This window comes from Myotis nattereri, assembly GCF_964212035.1.
Source record: "Myotis nattereri genome assembly, chromosome: 4".
NCBI classification, from domain to species: Eukaryota; Metazoa; Chordata; class Mammalia; order Chiroptera; family Vespertilionidae; genus Myotis; species Myotis nattereri.
The window spans coordinates 102,367,343-102,389,552 of record NC_138079.1 but is presented as its reverse complement, the minus strand read 5'-3'; the positions used below and the strand labels follow the sequence as shown (position 1 = coordinate 102,389,552).

The 22,210-nt window shown below is 48.6% G+C and overlaps 1 protein-coding gene across 1 annotated transcript; it reads left to right on the top strand.

Annotated features, from left to right (window-relative positions):
- Nucleotides 1-2,130: 2,130 nt before the first annotated feature.
- LOC308518571 (mastin-like) lies at nucleotides 2,131-20,246 on the top strand (the record flags this gene model as incomplete). The annotated part of the gene is made up of 8 exons (XM_081090291.1): nucleotides 2,131-2,210; nucleotides 2,590-2,662; nucleotides 3,562-3,622; nucleotides 3,770-3,950; nucleotides 4,146-4,333; nucleotides 4,703-4,769; nucleotides 19,786-20,035; nucleotides 20,157-20,246. The coding sequence occupies 8 exons, from the start codon at nucleotides 2,131-2,133 to the stop codon at nucleotides 20,244-20,246; spliced, it is 990 nt and encodes a 329-aa protein (XP_080946417.1).
- Between the last annotated feature and the right edge of the window lie 1,964 nt (nucleotides 20,247-22,210).

Below are 22,210 nucleotides of genomic sequence, written 5' to 3'. Positions count from 1 at the left end.
ACCGCGGTGCACCGCCCCTCAGGCCCGCAGAGCCCCCCCTTTCTCCCCGGGGGTGGGCGGGGCTCCCAGCGGACAGAGGAGCTTCAGTTTCAAATCCAGGGAGTGAGAAGGGGCTGTGGAGCCCTCCTGCCCCAGGCAGTGACGTGCACTTCCTGCTGGAGTAGGATTTGGGGGGCATGGCTGGTGCCCGGCTGGGGTGGGTCCCGCACCTGCAGGTTGGGGCCAGGACCCATGAGGGCCTGTGGAGCCTGAGGCGGCCTGTACTGTGGGTGAGGGGGCGCCATACCCTGCAGCGACAGGCTGCTCCCCAGTCTGATTGTACAATGGGGTGGCGGCCTTCCTGACCTTTCAGTGCCAGGACCCCTGACCCGAGGGCAGGGTGGAAAGCCCTCCTCTCTCACTGTGACCGGGTCCTTAGGGGAGGCCTGGACTCGGAGTTAGGGAGAGTGGAAGCTGCAGGGTGGGCGGATCAGGAGCTGTGTCCCCCATGTGCCCGGGACTGAAGTCTGGGTTCCTGGCAGCCAGGAGCTCTCCAGGAAAGCCTTTTCCAGGGAAAATGAGCCCTGAGATTCAGCTGGAAGGCACCACCGGGCAGATGGCCCCCCTTGGAGATCTGCTCTGCCCAGGGAGGGAGGAGGGGGTGACACAGCACATCCTGGCCCTGTGCCCTCGCCCTCGGGTTGCAGGCACACGTTCTGCCTAAGTGACTGCCTGTCTACGGTGCCGTGTTGGTGACAGCTGCCAGGTGGTGCACACACATCCAGGTCCCCCTGTGCCCGCAAGGAGAGTGTGGGCTGCTTGCCTTGCCATTGGGCTCAGGGGGACTGTGAGTCTTTGCAGGGCTTTCCTCCCTGGGTGAGGGTGTAGTCAGACCTTTAGTGATTCCTGGATTAATAATGCGGGTCTGAGTGCCTCAGAGTCCAGTGCTCCCAAGGGAGGGAGAAGGACCTAGAACTTGGTGGTGGAAGGAAGGCTGGAGTGAGACACGCCTGGGCCTGGGGCTGTGTCTGCAGGCATGGCCACAGTGTGGCCCTGCATGGCTCTTTATCCAGAGGACGGGCTCAGGGCTGCTGCCCGCTACCCTCACTCCCTCCATCTTGCCTGGAATCACCACCCTGGCTTAGCTTCCTGGGCTCAGCACTAAGGCTGGTGGGCGGAGCCAGATGCCTGGGTGGAGATGGACAGGAGGGCCTATTGCCTCAGGTCTCTGAAATCTGTTCTGACTGAGCCCTGGGCCTGCAGAGGTGGGGGACACTGAGCTAGCAGGCTTTGTCCCCCAAAAGAGACCCCTGCAGGCCAGGTCAGTGCCCATGGGGACCCTGGGAGGGCCCACAGGCGTTGCCCTCTTCCCCTTGTCTGAGGTGACAAGAGGCACCTTCAGGACTTGGAATGGAGACTCCATGCAGGGCCATGCCCTTCCAGGTGGAAGTCACACCTCAGTCACCACCAGGCTCTCCCCCTGTGTGGTGTCCTGGGGTCGCAGTGACAGCCCCCAACTGGGGAGTGTGCTTAAAACAACACAAATGCATCCTCTTACCACAGGAGGCCAGAAGCCCGCAATCAAGTTGTTCTGGGGCCACACCTCTTCCCAGGCTCCTGCCTCCTGCAGCTGCTGGTGGTGCTGAGACCCTTGGTTGGCCAGGAACCCCTGGACTCCCACCCCGTCCTCCCCACCCCGCTGTGCTCTTCGCATCCTCACCTCTTCCTACAAGGAACCGTCATTGGATTTAGGGCCTCCCGCCTCCACTCTGACCCCATCTGAACTGGTTGCATCTGCACTTATTCCTAAAGCAGGTCAGGTTCTGAGGGCCGCGCTGGTCCACACTGACTCCCTCACTGGTGAGACCACAGGCCGCCAGGCTGTGTGCTCCTGAGAGGGGAGCGCGCCCCTGAGGAGGCAGGGCCTGGCCACAGGAAATCTTTAGGATTCCCACGGCCCAGCACCCAGGGGCCCCCCTCAAGACAACAGGCCAGTGAGGGACTCGGCCCCTGTCAGGGAAGCAGCGTGATCCCCACCTCACAGTGCCCTCCAGCCCGTGACGCCGGCCCCACAACAGGCCGCCGGCTCTGAGTGGTCCCAGCTCTGCTGCAGGTCCAGCTGCACTGGCCTCACAGGTCCCAGCAGACAAGATGGTGGTAAAAGTATTGGTGATGGGCAAGCCCCGCAAGGGGCAGGCCATGCAGCCTGCACTGAGGACTGTTCCTGAGATGTGAGTGACAGCTGATGTCTGGGTACATTGAGCTCCTTGTGTCTGGAGGCCAGGGAGCAAGACGTGCCACCATCTAGGTAGGACAATGACACTGACCACCAGGCAGAGGCAGGGCTGCTGTGTCACAATGGGGGGCAGGGAAGGTGAGGACCCTTGCATGTCCCTTGCTTCCCCCTCCTCAATGTGATGGCAGGTGGACACGTGCAGCCACCCGGCCTGAGAAGTCCCTGGGACCAGAGCTCAGCCCCTCAGGGATGGGGGTCTGGGTCGTGCTGCCAGGCAAGTCCCAGAGTCACGGTTAGTAGCAAAGTGTGGGACCCAGGCGGACAGTGGAGGGGCCCTGGCGGCCTCAGCTGTACCCTGACCCTCTGCTTCCCAGTTTCCTGGGCAGGGACTCCTCGGGGGTCCTGCGGCCGCCTCCTCAGCACACGAGGCAGAAGGCGGTGGACGCTGCCGGACACAGAGGCGGGTCAGGTCCCCCTTCAGGACAGGACTTGATGGCATTGCCTGAGAGGCCTGGTAGTTCCTCTGGCTGCCTCGCTCCGGCAGGTCCCTCTTGGCTGGCGCAGGGAGAGGCAGGGGCTGGCACTGTGTCCCAGTGGGGGCCGTGGCCTGGGTCTCCCTGTGGGCTGGTCAAGGTGTCATCAGCCTGCATTGTGCTCCAGCCTCGCCCTCTGCCCAGCTTTGCTCCATCCACCTGCCTCCCAGGTGCCTCTCCCTGACTTGTACCCGAATGAAAGCTGGTCTCGGTGCAGCTTCTGAGGAGCACCCTGCAGGGGGCAGTGTTCAGGGCCACAGCTGGTGGCAGTGAGGATGGACACAGGCCACGTGCCAGGCAGATGGCATGGTCTAGTCAGATGGTGGCTAGCTCCACGCTGCCTCACAGGGTCTAGTGGATTCAGGGGCTGCCCTGTGGCTCCAGGGGCCCAAAGCAGCTCTGGGGCTTCTTCCAGCAAAACTGCACCCTCTTGGCAGCTCTCCTTGCTCAGGCTGCCGGCCTGGCCGTGCTTTGTGGCTGAGATCCGTGCAGCTAGGGATGGGTGTTGCCCAGTGACAGCAGGTGGCAGGTCCGGGGGAGGCAGTGCCAGGGCCCAGTAGCAGCTCCTCGCTGCCTGCTGACTGACCCCCCGTGACCTGGGGCGGGCCAGCGAGAGGAGCAGCTCTCTCTGTCTATGGCCCAGCCAGGCGGCCCCTGCCTGCCCTTCCTGTGCCAGGGTATGAAGGGGTGCAGAGAGGGTCCCAAGTAGGGTCCCTCCAGGTGAGGATGCCGCTGCTCAGACCCCGGCTTCTCCATCCCCAACGGGGACCCCGGCCCCTGGTGGTCTCACCCAGGCCCCTGCCATCCCCGCAGATGCTGTGGCTGCTGTTCCTGAACCTCCCAGGCCTGGGGGGCTCCGTGCCCTCGTTCCCAGGTGAGTCCTGACTCCCTGTCCCCATCTTCTGCTCAGGCTGCCCTGGCCCCTCAGCGTCAATCAGGGTGGGCCTCCTTGTTTCGTCCTGGCAGAGACTGAGTGCGAGGGGCCCTGCTGGATCTCTGATGGCGTCCCCTGTGTTCCCAGGTCCCGGCTCAGGGAGGCAGCAGGGTGGCCCCGTGGGGGCGCACAATGCTCCTGCTGGGCGATGGCCTTGGCAGGTCAGCGTCCGACGGTACAAAAAGGAGCTGGAGCTGTGGCAGCACATCTGTGGGGGCTCCCTCATCCACCACCAGTGGGTGCTGACTGCAGCCCACTGCACCCAGTGGTGAGCCACACAGCCCGAGGCCCCCTGGCAGGGGTGGGGGTGGGAAACTCACAGAGGGCTGATGGGAGGGGGGCTGTGGGCAGGGCCCGGGGTCTCAGGGAAAGACACAGTTAGTGCAGCCCCAGCCCTGCTGCTGTGCCCAGACTGGCCCTGCCCCGGAGGCTCCTCTGAGAGGCTCCTGGTCCCTCTCACCAGGGAGGACTGGGAGGCCTATGGCCTCAGGGTTCAAGTTGGGCAGCTGAGACTCTATGACCATGACACACTGACAAATGTGACTAAGATCGTCCGCCACCCCAAGTTCAACCAGAGCCTGTCTGCAGAGGGGGGCGCGGACGTGGCCCTGCTGAAACTGGAGGCCCCTGTGACGCTCTCTGAGCGCATCGGCCTGGTCCCCCTCCCTCCTGCCTCGCTGAGGGTCCCTGAGAGGAAGATGTGCTGGGTGACCGGCTGGGGCTACAGCAGCCTCGGAGGTAAGGCTCAGGGAGCCGGCTGGGCGTGTGGACACAGGGCAGCCCGCTGGGTGTGGGGCTGTGGCTTTGCTGACAACACTTTATTCTCTGCAATTTGGGGGAATCCTCCACCTTTTTCTTGTGGCAACATGTGCATAACGTTATACCTGACATTGGTCAGCGCGCGGTTCAGTGGCGTCAGCACATTCACCGTGTTGTGCAGCCTCAGCACCACCGTCTCCAGAAATTCTCATCCTCACACAGAAAGCCTGGTCTCCATGGCACCGTCACTCCCCTCCCCAGGCCCTGCCAACCCCGGAGCTGCTTTCCTCTTCTATGCATTTACCTGTTCTGGACGTTTCATGTCAATGTGAGTCATGCAACGTGTGGCTTCCGCGTGTTTGCCTTCTTTCACGTAGCATGACGCTGTCAGGCCCAGCTGTGCTGTAACCGTGTCAGAACTGCATTGCTTTTTGTGGCCCAGGAACCTCCCACTGGGTGGAGGGAGCATTTTGTCGTCCTTCCTGAACGACAGACCGTGTCCACCTTTTGGCTGTTGTGAGTCACGCTGCTGTGACCTGTGTGTTCAGGCACCGCCAGGAAACCTGTTCTCAAGTCGTTAAAACATTTTCAATGACAGTTTCTATTCAATATTATTTTGTATTAGTTTGAGGCGTACAGCATAGTGGTTAGACAATCATATACTTTACAAAGTTCCCCCCTCTAGAGGGCCGCCTGGGAGGCACCTCAGCATTTTCTTTTTCTTTTTTTTTTTTTTTTATATATTTTATTGATTTTTTACAGAGAGGAAGGGAGAAGGATAGAGAGTTAGAAACATTGATGAGAGAGAAACATCGATCAGCTGCCTCCTGCACACCCACTACTGGGGATGTGCCCACAACCAAGGTACATGCCCTTGACCGGAATCGAACCTGGGACCCTTGAGTCTGCAGGCGGACGCTCTATCCACTGAGCCAAACCAGGTAGGGCAGCATTTTCTTATAATTATTGTCAGCTGACCTCAGAGCATAGGCAGAGCCACACCCTGGGAACATGCTTCCTCAATAAGGCTGGACATGTTAATCAGGCAGGGGTGGAACTAGGGGTAAATCTAGGCCTTTAAAATAAACCTGCTGTGTGGCTCAGCCTGCTTTTTGCCGCCTCTCCATCAGAGAGGATGGCGCCCACCTGGCCCCAGCTTAAAATCTATTTCTGCATCTCGGTCTTTCTTTAATTTCTTATTCCCCAGCTCCTCCACTCAGCAAATGGACTGTTTCCTTTCCATGCGGGACATGGAAAAGAGAGAAACAGCCCCCCACATTTGGCTCCCCGAACAGGGACTGAGTACGGAGGCAAAAGAAGAAAGCGAGGGGGTCACTCCCAGAAGCGTGTGCACACAGATTTAAAGGACTAAGGTAAGGGGAGTGTATTGTTGTGAATTGATATGAAATAGCCAGGTGTAAAACGTGGGTAATCCTCAAAAAATGCTTTAAACTATGCTCTGTTCATTGTAGTCAAATTCTTGATTTCTTTCTTAAGCTTTGTTGATGAAACCTGGGGAAAGGTTAGAAAGCAGTTGTGTGACCAATACTCAGCAAAATGTCCAGAGAAAATTCCTATTTTAATTGGTGATGGCCTTGATTCAGCACAGGAGAGTTTAAGAATGTCTAAGTGGGGTGCAGCCATGGCCTTACAGCCTTGAGTGGAAGGGTGCGAGTCTCTAAGAATACCATCTGCACCTCCTCTGCCTCCACGTGTAAACTACTTGTAACCAAGTAAAAAAGGATTAAAGGAATTTCTCAGCAACTGCCAATGATTCTTTATCTTAAAAAATCTTTTCTTTCCTTGAAAAATAAAATAAATAAAAATTGAAAAATAAATAAAATAAAAAGAGTAAATGCCAGACCATTACTGAATCTTCCCCCTAAGAAACAAGGAGGTGGGGGAAGCTCACATGGCCATCCAATATGGACGTCACTCCCCAAAAAAGCCACTTCTTCGCCTCATCTTTGCCATCTTTATCCTTTTTTTTTTCCAGCTAATAACTTAAAGCTTTTACAAATTCATAAATGCATCCCGGATTTCTGTGCACATGTAAAGGGAAAAGGCCAGTTTCTGAACTTGACCTTTTGCTGTGTACAGAATAAAAACCCAAGACTGTTTTGGCCTTAAAAATGGCAGAGATGAACCTAAGAAAGAAATACAGGCTCGTTTCCCAAGGCGATTTAAAGTAGCTCTTTTGAAATTTCCTGCCTTGAGGCAAGTACCACCAGGAAATTGATAGTCAAGTTTATATATGAATAGCTATGGGTTTGCTTCTTGACTTCCCCAGCAGGAAAATTGTGACCATTTTGAAATTTAGCAGCTATTCCAGGCTTATTGGCTGGAAACTTAAAACTTTTAAGTTCAAATCATCTGAAAGTATTGAGATTTATAATACTGACATGTTGATCTGAGTATGCCTAGTATGAAGTCTAGATGATAGAAGTTAATCTATTAATTGAAAATGCCTTATATTTTATTTGAAATGTATCCTTAAATGTAAAAGTATTGATTTGAAAAATGCTAAGTATTTAATTTGCTACCTAAGATTTAAAGCTCTGAAAATTTAAGGTCTCTTTTCTTGCCATTAAAAAGTTTAAAGCTACACCCTTTTTTAATGGAGGGAGAGGTAGACACGCCCTTCCCCCTAGCATGCAGGTAATCCAATTCCCGCCAGCAGCCATCTTTAGGAATGTTAATTTGCATTTCAATGGCTACACCTTTTGCTAGCCCACCTTCCCAGAAAAGGTCAAGTGGCCAAAAGGTGGCTCCTTTGAAATCAGCTTTCCCCAGTAGTCATTTTTTAATACCTACAAGTTTGCTTCTCAGTTTCCCCAGGCAGAAAAAAACATGGTTTAAAGTTAATTATTAGATTTTAAAATTTATTCTTAAAAATATAAAGGTGTAGTTAATCAAAGAACTGCTAATATTTGACTTGTAAGCTCTGAAAGTTTAAAGTGCAAATTGAATCGGGAGAAATTAATTAAATATCTAATGTATAACTTGTTTTTGAAAAAATAAAATGTGTTTTCTCTTAAATAATTAGGAATTCAAAATATGTTACTTCTTGGTCTGATTTTAAAAAGAGGATTAATTTTATGATCTCAACTGAAAATTTTTTAATACAAAAACCAGTTTAAATTTAATTGATATTCTTTAAGATAATTATAAAGGGTATAAACAGCTAATGAGATTTCCATTTATTTGAAATATAATGTTGGTCATCTATCTTTTAGGGGTTTTGGGTTACTCTGTCAAAGAACAGTGTAGACAGCCGCCACTTTGCGCTGCCTGACTTGGCAGCCGCCATGTCAGCCACATGGCTTACTGCTCCCCTGGGGGCTGCCATCTAGAAACAGCAAAGGCCCCTCCCTCTGATTTAGTCAATCACAGAAGGACTGTCTGCTCACTGAGGCAGGATGGAATTTCAGAGGTAGAATTTTAAGGCCGAGTTTTACTACAGAAATACGGATAGGGCAGAAAGTGTACTTGCCTCTCGAATTTATTCAATACTATTTTTAAGAAGATATTTTTAATGCTTAATAAAGTTAGCAATCACGGTCTTAATATAATTTAAGTGATATGATAGACCAATGTTTTGAGCTGTTGGCTTTATAAGGGCCGACAATAGAGCTCATATTCCTTTAAAAGGCTAAGTCATTTTTCTAATCTCTTAAATCTAGAAAACCCTACTTTCCTTAAACTAAGGACAATTAAAGGTTGTATGTTCCCTCCCTAAACAAAAGTTAAATAGCTTATGTCAAAGTATTTAAAAGGGACTGATAGCAGTAATCCAATTTCTGTGATCCCAACCGAAATTTTAAAACCAGTTTAAATTTAATTGATATCTCCTAATAATTATAAGAAGTATATACTTTTTAAATCATATATATATATATATACATACATATATATATATATATATATATATATATATATATATATATATATATATATATATATTTGATGGTCTTTCAAGTTGGATTTCAAAACTATAACCAAGGAATGACTTTGAGAAATTTCACAGGCCCTGAAATGTTTTCAAAAATTTATTCTCTCTTTTTAAAGGATTTTTTAATTTAACCAAATTTAATATACTTGAAATCACATGGAAAGCTTTATCAAATAAAAATTAATAAATAGAGAGAACCAAGATGGCAGCATAGGTTAACGCCAGAGTTTGCTGCTTTGAACAACTACTTCAAAAGTGAAACCAAAAAACGGAAGGGACATCACCCAGAACCACAGGAACGCTGGCTGAGTGGAAGTCCTACAACTAGGAGGAAAGAGAAACGCATACGGATACTCAGAGGAGGCGCAGTGCTGAAGTCAAATTCTGAGGTGCGGAGTGCGCGGAGCGGGCTGGCGGCGGAGGGCGCGGTTGGTGTTTTCAATCGGGAGGGAGTCGCAGACTCTGAGCTCCAGATCCGGGTGAGTCTTTAGGGACCCAGACTCAAACGGGAGAAGAGGGACTGTCTGGCTTCGGTCAGAGCGAGTGCAGCTTTCTCTCCGAGCTTTGCAGCGGGTGCTGGGACTCAGAGAGGCAGAGCCCCTGGGGACAGGACTGAGAGCCGCCATTACTGCTCTCTCCGGCCCACCCTGTTGATCCTGTGCGACCCGCCCCGCCCAAGCCCTGCACAGAGGCATTTGCCGGATAGCCTCAGGCAAAGGCTAGATTAGCACCTCCCTAGAGGACAGAAGTTCTCTCACTGCAGACACAGCTGATTCTCACAGCCACTTGGCCTGGAGGTCAAACCCTCCCTGGAATTAGCTACAACAATCAAGATTTAATTATAAGACTGCGAACAAAGACCACTAGGGGGTGCACCAAGAAAGCATAACAAAATGCGGAGACAAAGAAACAGGACAAAATTGTCAATGGAAGATATAGAGTTCAGAACCACACTTTTAAGGTCTCTCAAGAACTGTTTAGAAGCCGCCAATAAACTTAATGAGATCTACAAGAAAACTAATGAGACCCTCGATGTTATATTGGGGAACCAACTAGAAATTAAGCATACACTGACTGAAATAAAGAATAATTTACAGACTCCCGACAACAGACCAGAGGAGCGCAAGAATCAAGTCAATGATTTGAAATGCGAGGAAGCAAAAAACACCCAACCGGAAAAGCAAAATGAAAAAAGAATCCAAAAATGCGAGGATAGTGTAAGGAGCCTCTGGGACAGCTTCAAGCGTACCAACATCAGAATTATAGGGGTGCCAGAAGATGAGAGAGAGCAAGATATTGAAAACCTATTTGAAGAAATCATGACAGAAAACTTCCCCCACCTGGTGAAAGAAATGGACTTACAGGTCCAAGAAGCGCGGAGAACCCCAAACAAAAGGAATCCAAAGAGGACCACACCAAGACACATCATAATTAAAATGCCAAGAGCAAAAGACAAAGAGAGAATCTTACAAGCAGCAAGAGAAAGACACTCAGTTACCTACAAGGGAATACCCATACGACTGTCAGCTGATTTCTCAACAGAAACTTTGCAGGCCAGAAGGGAGTGGCAAGAAATATTCAAAGTGATGAATACCAAGAACCTACAACCAAGATTACTTTATCCAGCAAAGCTATCATTCAGAATTGAAGGTCAGATAAAGAGCTTCACAGATAAGGAAAAGCTAAAGGAGTTCATCACCACCAAACCAGGATTATATGAAATGCTGAAAGGTATCCTTTAAGAAGAGGAAGAGGAAGAAAAAGGTAAAGATACAAATTATGAACAACAAATATGCATCTATCAACAAGTGAATCTAAGAATCAAGTGAATAAATAATCTGATGAGCAGAATGAACTGTTGATTATAATAGAATCAGGGACATAGAAAGGGAATGGACTGACTATTCTTGGGGGGGAAAGGGGTGTGGGAGATGCGGGAAGAGACTGGACAAAAATCGTGCACCTATGGATGAGGACAGTGGGTGGGGAGTGAGGGCGGAGGGTGGGGCGGGAACTGGGAGGAGGGGAGTTATGGGGGGGAAAAAAAGAGGAACAAATGTAATAATCTGAACAATAAAGATTTAATTTAAAAAAAAATTAATAAATATATATTTTAAGTTTTTGCCTCTGAGAAAGGGCAAAACAAGTTATTTTGTTTAATATTTCTTAAAATACAGCAGTGGAATTTTAAGATGTAATTTGAAATAACAAAAGCTCCTTGCTGCTGCATTTTAAAATATGGCTGGAGGTGGGGCAGCGTTTGCCCCTTGTGAATCAGAAGTATACTAAATTTACTTGCTTTGCCTTTTTAAAAAATACTTACTTAAATTACTATTGTTGTAATGTACCCCGCGAATCACAGAAGGACGCCTCAAGAGGTCAAATCAAAGAGTCACATTTATTGCAATCCGGGACTATGAGGGGTCATTCCCAAATCTCATAGCCATAAGATGGTGGCAAAACCAGACTTATATAGGCAAAAATCACAAAGGTATTGATTACATCCCAGAGTTTGGAATGAGGCACCTGGCTCGCAAAAAAGCAGATTACAGAAGCAGAATTAAGCATATTAATTACAGTTTCGGGTCTCTGGATCACTGAGTTGATAGAAACACATTATCTAGAGCCCTCAGGTCTCCCGACCACTGAGTTGTCAGGACAATTTAGAGTAATTGTGCTGTCCTGGTCTCGGGACCCCTGAGTCAGCTGGAACACACCACCTGTGGCCACTAAAACAATTTAGGGTAATTGTGCTGTCCTGTTTCCAGGTACAGTAAAATGTGTTCTCTAAGGCCAGTATGATAACAATCAATGGGATAGTCATTCAATCGATAAGGCATTCAATCGAATGGGATGACTTATACACTTCAGAAAATCAAAGTAACTTTTCTATTGTTAAACAAAGCAAATAAGTACCATACTTCACTATCCTTGTAAACAATTGAATCCTAGTAAAAGACACATTTTTCCTTTACCTGGGAGGGACAGCACAGCTATCCCAAGGTCAGAGGGCTCCAGTTAATGTGTCGGCTCAGTGTTCTGGAGACCCAAAATCGTAATCTAGATAAAGTACCTAAGTTTAACACAGGTCACCCAAAGATTTGAAACCCAAAACTGAAATTTGGATAACATGCCTAAGTTTAACCTGGGTTACCCAAGGACTCTAGATATGTGTTTACCCAAAACTGTAGTTTTGATGGCATGCTGTCTCTGTTTCTGTAAATTGCTTTTTTTTTTTGCAAACTAGGTTCCTCATTCCAAACCTCGACACAGCCAATTTAAAATTGAATTGTCATGACCTAGAGCAAAGAATATTCTTACATGGTATTATTCTACAAAGTTTTATTAATAATTTTTGATGCTTTACAACAGTACCTTATGCATTTATCTCAAACAAACTTAAAAATTAATTCTTTGAATGTTTTAAGGACATGACAGGATTTATTCCCTCCTGGGAAGGCACTTAAGCATTCTGTATTGACCTCTCTTGACCCTTTTTTTTGCCAAGAGGATTCCAATTGTCTACAGCTGTTATCTGAGCTCTCCGTTCAAACTGAGATCATGAAAAGCTGGTACCATGGATCTGTCTCTTGCCCAATGGCGTAAGCTGGGCCCTCTCTGGAGAAGAAACCTGGGTTCCCTATGATCAATACCGGGGCCCCGCCAGCCAGCGAGGGGATCCAAAGACAGTTGCTGGACATGGAGGCCAGAGGGACATAGGCTACCAAGGAGACAGAACTGAACCTCACATCATCCTACTTGGCCCAGAGTACGGCTGGTAGTCAATGACAGGTAAGACCCCTCAGGGAGGGGCAACCTAAGACAGGCACAGTCGGGGGGGCCAGTAGAAGAAAACTTGGGGTTCAACAGAGGTGGGGCACAGATCCTCACCCCGCCAATGGTTCAGGTGCTTGAACACTTGCCCCTTCTGAGGAAGGTCTCCTGTCCCCATGGCTGCTTCTTGCTTCCCATGCCCAGCCCAGATCAGGAACCAAATAACAAAAGAGACATGGTCCAGCTAAAAATGGTACCCAGAAAAACGAAGACTTAGTTAACAGACCCTAAATTTAAATCTAGCCTAACAACAGGAATGCTTAAGCCTCCTCAAGGATGTAAAGTGATCCTTTCAATTAATATTTACAGTGTAAATTAAGATTATTGTTAAAATATTAAATTTGACAGTAAAATAGTTGTCAGGTTTTCAAATTAAATTTGGCTAATTTGAAATAAATAATTATTCAAAAGGTATTAACCAAAATTTTCATTTTGTGATAAAATTGCTTAACATGCTATGAACCTAAAGCAGTCATATTTTTGTGCAAAAAGTTGGAATTTAAAGTTATCTAGACTGCATTGTAAATTTTCCAAAAGGCCTCCTAATAATTAAATCAAAAAGGGGGGATAGTGGAAAAATACCATGTAAAGAAAAATATCCTATAACTAAATTACGTTTAGATAAAATTTTTCATTTAATGCTAACAGCGAGACACCCGGAAAAAACACATGGTGTCAGGGAAAGCCAGGAGAAGATCATTTCAAAGAAAAAACCCCAAGTAAGGTTTTCTTTATTAACCTTTGGTTGAGAATACGTTTGTATATTTTCAGAAGAACAGCTCCCAGACCATGTGAATTCCTGCAACAACAGATCCCAACTGACCAGATTGCTCCAGCCACAAAGACAGGAAAGACAGTTCAAAGATGGAGATAGTGAAGACGCCTTGTCATGATAGCAGTCAGCACCTGTGCATTGCTGCAGGTTGCCCAGGAAGAAGGAGCAATGCAGCCAATTTGGGTGCCAGAGCGTTACATCCGTCACCACAATGGACTCAGACAAGCTCCTGTGTCCATTCACTCAAAAGGACTAAGTACTGCCCTAATGACAGCAAAGGGAAAGAAGAAGAAAACTAAAAGACGAGACTGTTGTGTCAATATGGAGCCATCTGAAGAAGTTAATGACTGAAGCACAACAGATTGTGGAAAAGCAAGAAGTTGAAGCTACTTCTTCAACCATGTTCCTGCTCATGCTAGCATCTGTTAGCTGCCAGTCTTCTGCAAAGTCTTGCGCAGCCAAGTCCAAGGACTCTGAGTAAATATACACCAGCAGCAAAAGAGACTCTTTTTTCATTTAGTAGCAAAAATGTTAATATGTCCATAGTTCTGATTTCTCATATTGTTGTTTTGCATTGGCATTGTTTTGTTATTATTTAATAACCAGTTTTGTTCTTAACGTTCAAATTTTGAAAATGATAAAATATATGTAGTTTAGTTTTTGCATTTGCATTGTTTGCAATTGTTTTAATTCTAGAGCCCTACTATTAATGTTTAAAATTTTACTTTTATTATAGTAGCTTAAAAAACAAAAATGGGGGAGATGTAGAGGGCCGCCTGGGGGGCACCTAGGCATTTTCTTATAATTATTGTCAGCTGAACTCAGCATAGGCAGAGCCACGCCCTGGGAACATGCTTCCCCAATAAGGCTGGACATGTTAATCAGGCAGGGGTGGAACTAGGTATGTAAATCTGCAAGGGGCCAGCCCCAGCAGGTCCAGGGGTTCCCAAAGGTGTGGACGGAGTCAGCGAAGAATGTCAGGCACAGGGAAGATCCACGGAGACTAAGGAAAGCTAGAGAGTTCTGAACGCTGTCTCCGTGTAAAACATTCTTCGCTGACTCCATCCTCACGTTTGGGAACCCCTGATTCGCTGGGGCTGGGCCCCAGCATAAATCTAGGCCTTTAAAATAAACCTGCTGTGTGGCTCAGCAAGACTTTGCCGCCTCTCCATCAGAGAGGATGGCGCCCACCTGGCCCCAGCTTAAAATCTATTTCTGCATCTTGGTCTTTCTTTAATTTCTTAATCCCCAGCTCCTCCACTCAGCAAATGGACTGTTTCCTTTCCATGCGGGACATGGAAAAGAGAGAAACAGCCCCCCACAGCCCCCGCCTACCCCCTGAATATTTCCATTCCTACCGGCACCATCCACAGCTATGACAATACTATTGACTATAATCCCTGATTTATACTTCACATTCCCTGTGACTGTTTCGTAGCTACCAATTTGTATTTTTTAACCCCTCCCCTTTTTCACTCAGGACCCCAAACCCCCCTCCCCGCTCTGGCAACCATCAGTCTGTTCCCGTATCTATGAGCCTGTTTCTCTTCTGTTTGTTTTATTCTTTAGATTCCACATATGGGTGAAATCATATGGTATTTGTCTTTCTCTGACTGACTTATTTCACTTAGCATAATGGTAACATTTCTTTTCTTTTTTTCCGGCCGAATAATATTTCATTGTATATACAGTGTGGGCAAAAGAAGGTTTATTGTTGTTCATATGGAAAATAATACAATAATTAATAAATAATAATACAAGAAGAAACACTTTATTCCTCCTCCTCATAACCATGAGCCTACTTTTGCCCCACCCTCTATGTCCCACCGTAATGTTATCACCTGTCTATTGATGGGCACTCGGGCTGCTTCCACATCTTGGCTATTGTACATACGCTGCAATGAACATCGGGGTGCATATGTTCTTCCCAATTATGTTTTGGGTTTCTTCAGATGTACATCCAGAAGTGGAATGGTTGGGTCGTAAGGCAGTTCCATTTTTAGTTTTTTGCGGAACCGCCACACTGTCTCCCACAGGGCTGCACCAGTCTGCATTCCCACCAGCAGCGCGTGAGGGCTCCCCCTTCTCCACTTCTTCACCAAAACTTGTTGCTTGTTGATGTATTGATGACAGCCGTTCTGACAGGTGGGAGGTGATATCTCATTGGGGTTTTAGTTTGCATTTCTTTAATGATTAGTGACATTGGGCATCTTTTCATATGTCTGTTGGCTTTCTGTATGTCCTTTTTTTTGCTATTTATATCTTATTTTCTACAATTTAATTTATTGTGATGACATTGGTTAACAAGATTATAGAGGTTTTCAGTGTGCAGTTCTATGGTACATCATCTGTATCTTGCATTGTGTGCCCATCACCCAAAGTCACATCTTCTGTCACCTGTATTGATCCCTTTACCCTTTCCTCCCACCCCACCCCCTGTCCTCTGGTGACCACCACACTGTTATCTGTATCTATGAGTTTTGGTTTATTTCTTTCTCTTGTTTATTCATTTGTTGCTTTCAGTTTTATATTCCATATGTGAGTGAAATCATATGGTTTTTAACTTTTTCTTTTTTTATATATAATAAATTTTTACCCTAGTGTTTTTTGGTTGTTGTTTTTTAAATATATATTTTATTGATTTTTTTTACAGAAAAGGAAGGGAGAGGGATCGAGAGTTAGAAACATCGATGAGAGAGAAACATCAATGAACTGCCTTCTGCACACTCCTTACTGGGGGTGTGCCTGCAACCAAGGTAGATGTCCTTGACTGGAATCAAACCTGGGACCCTTCAGTCCGAAGGCTGACGCTCTATCCCCTGAGCAAAACCAGTTAGGGTGGTTTTTAACTTTTTCTGTCTGACTTATTTAATTTACATGATGTTCTCAAGAGCCACCCATGTTGTCCTAAATGGCTGTATGTCATGTTTTCTGATGGCTGAGGAGTATTCCATTGTAAACATGCATCACACCTTTATCCAATCATCTAGCAAAGAGCACTTCCACTGTTTCCGTCTTGGCCTCTGTAAGCAATGCTGCAGTGAACATAGGGGTGTATATATATTGTTTAAAAATATATTTTATTGATTTCAGAGAGGAAGGGAGAGGATAAAGAGATAGAAACATCAGTGATGACCAAGAATCACTGATGGGCTGCCTCCTGCACACCCGAGACTGGGGATCGAGTCTGTAACTCAGGCATGTGCCCTTGACCGGAATTGAACTCAGGACGTTTCAGTCCACAGGCCAACACTCTATCAGCTGAGCCAGACCAGCAGGGACAAAAGAGAGCCTTGCTGGGTAAAGTAGTCTTGGTTGTAGATTCTTGCTCTTTATCACTTTAAATATTTCGTGTCAGTCTCTTCTGCCTGAAATGTTTCTGTTGAGAAATTGGTCTTATGGGACCTCATTTGTCAGTAACTGTCTTTCTCTTACTGATTTTAAGATTCTCTCTTGGTCTTTAACCTTTGCCATTTTAATTATAATGTGTCTTGGTGTGGGCCTCTTTGGGTTCATCTTGTTTGGGACTCTCTGTTCTTCCTGGGCTTGTATGTTTTTTTCTTCACCTGGTTGGGAAAGTTTTAAATCATTATTTCTTCAAATAGGTTCTCACTCCTTGCTCTCTCTCTTCTCTTTCGGGTACCCCTATGATGCAAACGTTATGCTTTATGTTGTCCCAGAGCAGCAATTACCAACATTTTAGGCCTCACGACCACCAGTGGTCCATGGACCACCAGTTGGTGACCGCTGTCCCAGAGGTCCCTTAAACTATCATCATTTTAAAAAATCTTTTTTCTTTTCACTGCTCTGATTAGGCATTTTCTGCTACCTTGTCATTTAAACTGCTGACTCAATTTTGTGCTTTATCTAATCTGCTATTGGTTCCTTCGAGTGTAGTCATTTCAGATCTCATATTTTTCATTTCTGACTATTTTCTCTTATGGTTTCTATGTCCTTTTTTATGCTTACTGTGTCTTTATTGAAGTCCTCACTGAGTTCATCAACTCTTCCCCTTTGTTCCTTGAGCATCCTTAGAACCATTGTTTTGAACTCTGTATCTGGTACATTGCTTGTTTCCATTGCATTTAGTTCTTTTTCTGGGGGTTTCTCCTATTCTTTCTTTTGGGGCATGCTTCTTTGTCTCCCCATTTTGGCCGCCTCTCTGTATTTGTTTCTGTGTCAGGTAGATCTGCTATGTCCCCATCTTGGTAGGGTGGCTTTTGGAGTACATGTCCTGTGGAGCTCAGTGGTGCAGTCTCCCTGACTCCCTAAGCTGGGTGCCCCAGGAATGTCCCTGGTGTGGGTTCGGGGAACCCTGCTGTTGTAGTTGAGTCTTGATTGTTGTTGGCCTGTGGTAGGCAGGGTTGACCCTCAGGCTGACTGACTGAGTATTGACACTGATCACACTGTATGAGCTGCTGTGAGTAGGCTGACCCCATGAAGAAGAATTTGCCCCAGCAGGGTCTGGTGCCTGCGGAGATCTCCCTTTGAGTGTGCCGCTTGTGGAGCTAATTGGTTGAACTCTGCTGTGGGCTGGTTCTGGGGCCTCCAGGGAGGCACGTGGTGCAGGTCAAGGTCAGACACTGCCTGTGACAAATCCTGGGCTGCCTGTTAGACGCTACAACGTGATCCACAGTTGGTGGCTCCCTCTGCTAGGCCTGGGTGCACGTGGGAGGGGCCAAGCTGCATACTGAGGTGATTCCCAGCAATACCAAACCTGTGTCAGGACACAATAGGTTCAAAGCACCCCAAAATCTGCCTCTGCCTGCCAGTGGCCATTAGGCTCTGTCATTGAAAGTGCCTCCAGCTAAGCTAGGTGCCCCAGGTATGTCCCTTGTGTGGTGAGGTGAGTCCTGCTGTGGTAGTTGAGTTGCATGAGGTAGTTTCTCAATGAGTCATTGGGTTGGAGCGAGTGGTGTTCATCAGGTTGTACAAATTCAAACTCAGCGCCAGTGCTGGGTCTGACATCACTCAACAAAAGTCTCAGGGCACACCAAGGCCACCCACCACCCACCTGGGGTCTTCAAATCTTTGCAGTGGGGTAGGGTTTCTGGGAGTCGTCAGGGTGAGGCCAGTAGAGTTCATCAGGATCACACAGATTCAGATTTGGCAGTGAGGAGGGAGGGCTGTGCACAGTGAAGCTAGCCGGGTGCCTGGAGAAATGGCCCTCGCTTCAGAGACACACTACTCAGTCTCTCCCTGTGTGTCTCCAACAGCCCTAGAGTCTGCGCAACCTCCTTTAGTGCTTCTGAGAAAGACTGTGTGGGCCCAGGCTGGTTGCAGCTGGCAGACTCCCATGCAGGGCATGAACTTGGTAGGGCGGGATCACTTAGGGCCTGGAGTGGCAGGAGGGGCAGCGGGGAGGGGAGGACGTGCTTTCACCCAGGCTGATGCCCTATGGAGGGGAGTGTTCAACTCAGGAAAGATGGCATCTGTGGGCATGTGGGAGAGGGACTCGGCACTGGCCAATAGAGGCTGCCCCTCTAGCCCTCTCCCTAAAGCCATACAACCAATCTCTGCCAGTGTGGGTCCTGTCCACTCTGGGCTGCTGTTGCTCCACTGGAGCCCAGGTTGAGTAACTGCCAATGAGATCTTTGTGCACTGGCCCTTTAAAAGGGTGTCTGGGTGCCTGGCAGTCCCCTGTCTCACTCTGGCAAGTGCCGTCCCCACGGATGGTCACAGCCCGATGTTGTGTAGATCCTCTTCCAGGCACTGCTGTTCCAGGCTGGGAGCTCAGGATGGGGTGGAGACCCCTCCCTTCTCAGAGGGGACCTTTGCAGCTGAGGTGTCCCTCCTAACTCTCAATGCCGCCCTTCCTGTGTCTCCGCCCTCCTTACCGTCTCCTGTGGCTCCTTCCATGTGTCCGTAATGAGGAGACCTCTTTTCAGCCCGTCTTCAGTTGGATATTCAGGCTGAGTGTCTGTAATTTAGTTGTGATTCCGATTTGGTCCTGGGAGGAGGTGAGTGTCACTTCCACCGACTCTGTCTCCATCTTGGATCCCTGTTTTGCGTTCTTTGGGGCACAGACTAGGAGTGGGAGTGCTGGGCCATGTGCTAATTCTACATTTGGTTACTAGAGGGGGGATTTCCTATTGAGCCTAAATGTGTGCAGAGCTGGGGCTTCACGATCAGAGTCATGGACCCTGAGGACACAGGTGTTTGCTCTGCAGGCGACAGGCCCTCCCGCGACTCTGCGTGTGTCCTCCCCTCACCCCGTGGGGGTGGGTGGACCTGGATTGTCCTCCTGAGGATGAGTCAGTCTGGGAGCGAGAGGCAGGTCCCTCAATCAGAATGAAACCCAACCCATCAACGCAGAAGTGTTTCCTTCCTGCTGTGATGCATTTCTCTGGGATGAGCCCTGATCCCTTCCCTTTCAGGACAACAATCCTGGGATAACACTCTCAGGCCTGTGGAGCCCAGACTGTGGCTGATGAAGTGCTGCGTCCTAGAACTGAATGGGTTAGTCCAGTGGTCGGCAAACTCATTAGTCAACAGAGGCAAATATCAACAGTACAAAGATTGAAATTTCTTTTGAAAGCCAAATTTTCTGAACTTAAACCATATAGGTAGGTACATTGTTATTAACTTAATTAGGGTACTCCTAAGGCTTAGGAAGAGCCACACTCAGGGGGCCAAAGAGCCACATGTGGCTTGCGAGCCACAGTTTGCCGACCATGGGGTTAGTGGATGCTGGGTGCTCAGTCCCAGGAGCAGGTGTAGCTGCTCTAGACCTGAGGGTCAGGGCCCACAGGGGGACTCCCTGTACCCTTGGCTGATGGCCAGGGTGGCCCAGAAGGAGTGGAAGGAGTACCTTGTTGTTGGGAAGGAGCAGAAGCCTGGACCAGCCCTGGTTCTCAGCAGGCCCCTCCCCACAGCTCCGCTGCCCCCGCCCTACCAGCTGCAGGCGGTGATGGTTCCCATGGTGGGGAAGAGGGTCTGTAACCAGCGCTACCAGAACTCTTCCACCAACACTGGCCAGATCATCAAGGATGACATGCTGTGCGCTGGGAGTGAGGGCCAGGACTCCTGCCAGGTGAGCCCCCCCTGCCCCGTCCTCTGTCCTCCGTGCCCTCCTGGCCCCGGGAATCGGGACACAGAAGCTCCATGCAGTGGCCCGTGTGGAGATGTTCACTGAGTCCTGCCTCTCCCCACAGGGTGACTCCGGGGGCCCTGGTGTGCAGCTGGGAAGGCACCTGGGTCCAGGTAGGGATCGTGAGCTGGGGATACAGCTGTGGTCATTGTGACTTCCCTGGGGTGTATGCCCGGGTAATGAGCTACATTTCTTGGATCCGGAAGTATGTCCCTCCGACCCCTGGATCCTAGATGAGGCCAGGCAGGGTTCCCATGATGGGGAGACCCTCAATCTTCCTTGTTGATTCCCCTGTTCTTTCCCAATTCCAGCCTCATCCTCCCTCCTCCTCACCCTTCGTCTCACCCTCCACTGTGTCAAGAGCCTCCTGCCCTCTGGGTCCCCTCCTGTCCTGACTTTGGGGTGGCAGACACAGGAGATGCTCCGCAGGCTGGTGTCTCTCACAGTAGGGGGGCCAAGACAAGGGGCCTGGGCCCATGGCCTCCTGCTCACCCCCTGATTCCTATTAAACTTGGAAAACCAGCTCTAAGCCGTGGCTGAGACAGTGGCATGGACTCATCATGATGGTGACGGAGGGCGCAGTGGGGGCCTCCCTGAGAGTCCCCGGGTCCCAGGTCTCCGTGTTCGGGTGTGAGGGGCTTTCCAGCGCTCAGTTCCCTGTGATGGCATTTCCGGGAGCTCGTGCGGGTTATGCTTGTCCCAGTGTCCCTCCCTCCACCCCTCCACTTCCTCTTCCTGTCTTCCTCCCCTCCCTCCTTCCCCTGCTTCTTATTTTCCTTTTCTGCTCTTTTATGTTCCTCTCTCTCTCTTACTTCATACGTGTTACTTCCATCCTCCCCTCCTTTTCTCCCTTAATTATCCTTGATCACATGTGCCCAGCATGGACAAGGTCTCAGGGGCAAGGAGTCACTGAGTGGGTTCCTGGGCCCCTGGATCCCACAGGGAGGTGAGGACAGACATAACCACAGCACCGCAGTGATTGTGGGACACGGTGTGGAGGTGAGTGCGGAACACAGAGCTGGGGTGACACAGGGCGTGTCCAGCCTGGACCTGCTGGGAGGGTTTGACAGGTCTGAGCTGCCAGGCCCAGCTCATGAAGCACGAGCAATGGTGGGCATTAGGGGAAAGGGGGGCTCCGGTCAGAGGGACAGAGGAGGTGGGGACAGAGGTGGTGGGGATAGACCAGGGGTGGGCAAACTTTTTGACTCGAGGGCCACAATGGGTTCTTAAACTGGACCGGAGGGCCGGAACAAAAGCATGGATGGAGTGTTTGTGTGACTAATATAAATTCAAAGTAAACATCATTACATAAAAGGGTACGGTTTTTTTTTTTTTTTTAGTTTTATTCATTTCAAACGGGCCGGATCTAGCCCGCCGGCCGTAGTTTGCCCACGGCTGGGGTAGACACATGAGCTGAGAAGGTATTTGAGGGGGCAGAGGGGCAGTTTTAGAGTGAACTTAAATGTCAGCTTGTTTGGTTTTCACCATCAGCATATCAGAAACAGGAATCTTAAAAAACCCATAAAACATGAAAAAACATCTTGGTAGTTGGTTTAAGAACCTCCAATTTCAGAGGCTTGTTAGAGACTCAGAACCCCTTTTAGGAACTTTAAAAGACGGTCTGGAAAAACTAAAATGTGGTATTGATACAGAAGTATCAAGAATCTTTTAGAATCAAAGAGAAATTGTGAACCTTCATTGGAACATGCCCTGTGAAAATTCAGCAGAATAAACACAAATAACTTCTACACCTAAACCCTTTTTAGTGAAACTGCACAATGTCCACATGAAAAGCCCTCAGAGACAAGTGAATGTTTAACCTAAAAGGAAATGACGTCAGACGCAGGGGATTTCTGATGAGCAACAGGAGGTGGAAGGAGACCCTGGAGCAATTCCTTGGAAGTGGTGAGGAAACATCACCATCAACATAAAATTTTACTCCCAGACTAGAGGCCTGTTGCAGGAAAAGATTCGTGCAATAGGCCTTCCCTTCCCCTGGCTGTCGGCACCGGTTTTCCTCCAGGACCCAGGCCTTCGCTCCGGCCATGGCTGCCTTCAAGCCTTCACTGCTCCAGCCGGAGCCGCCTTCAGTCTTCACTCTGCCACTTCAAGCCTACG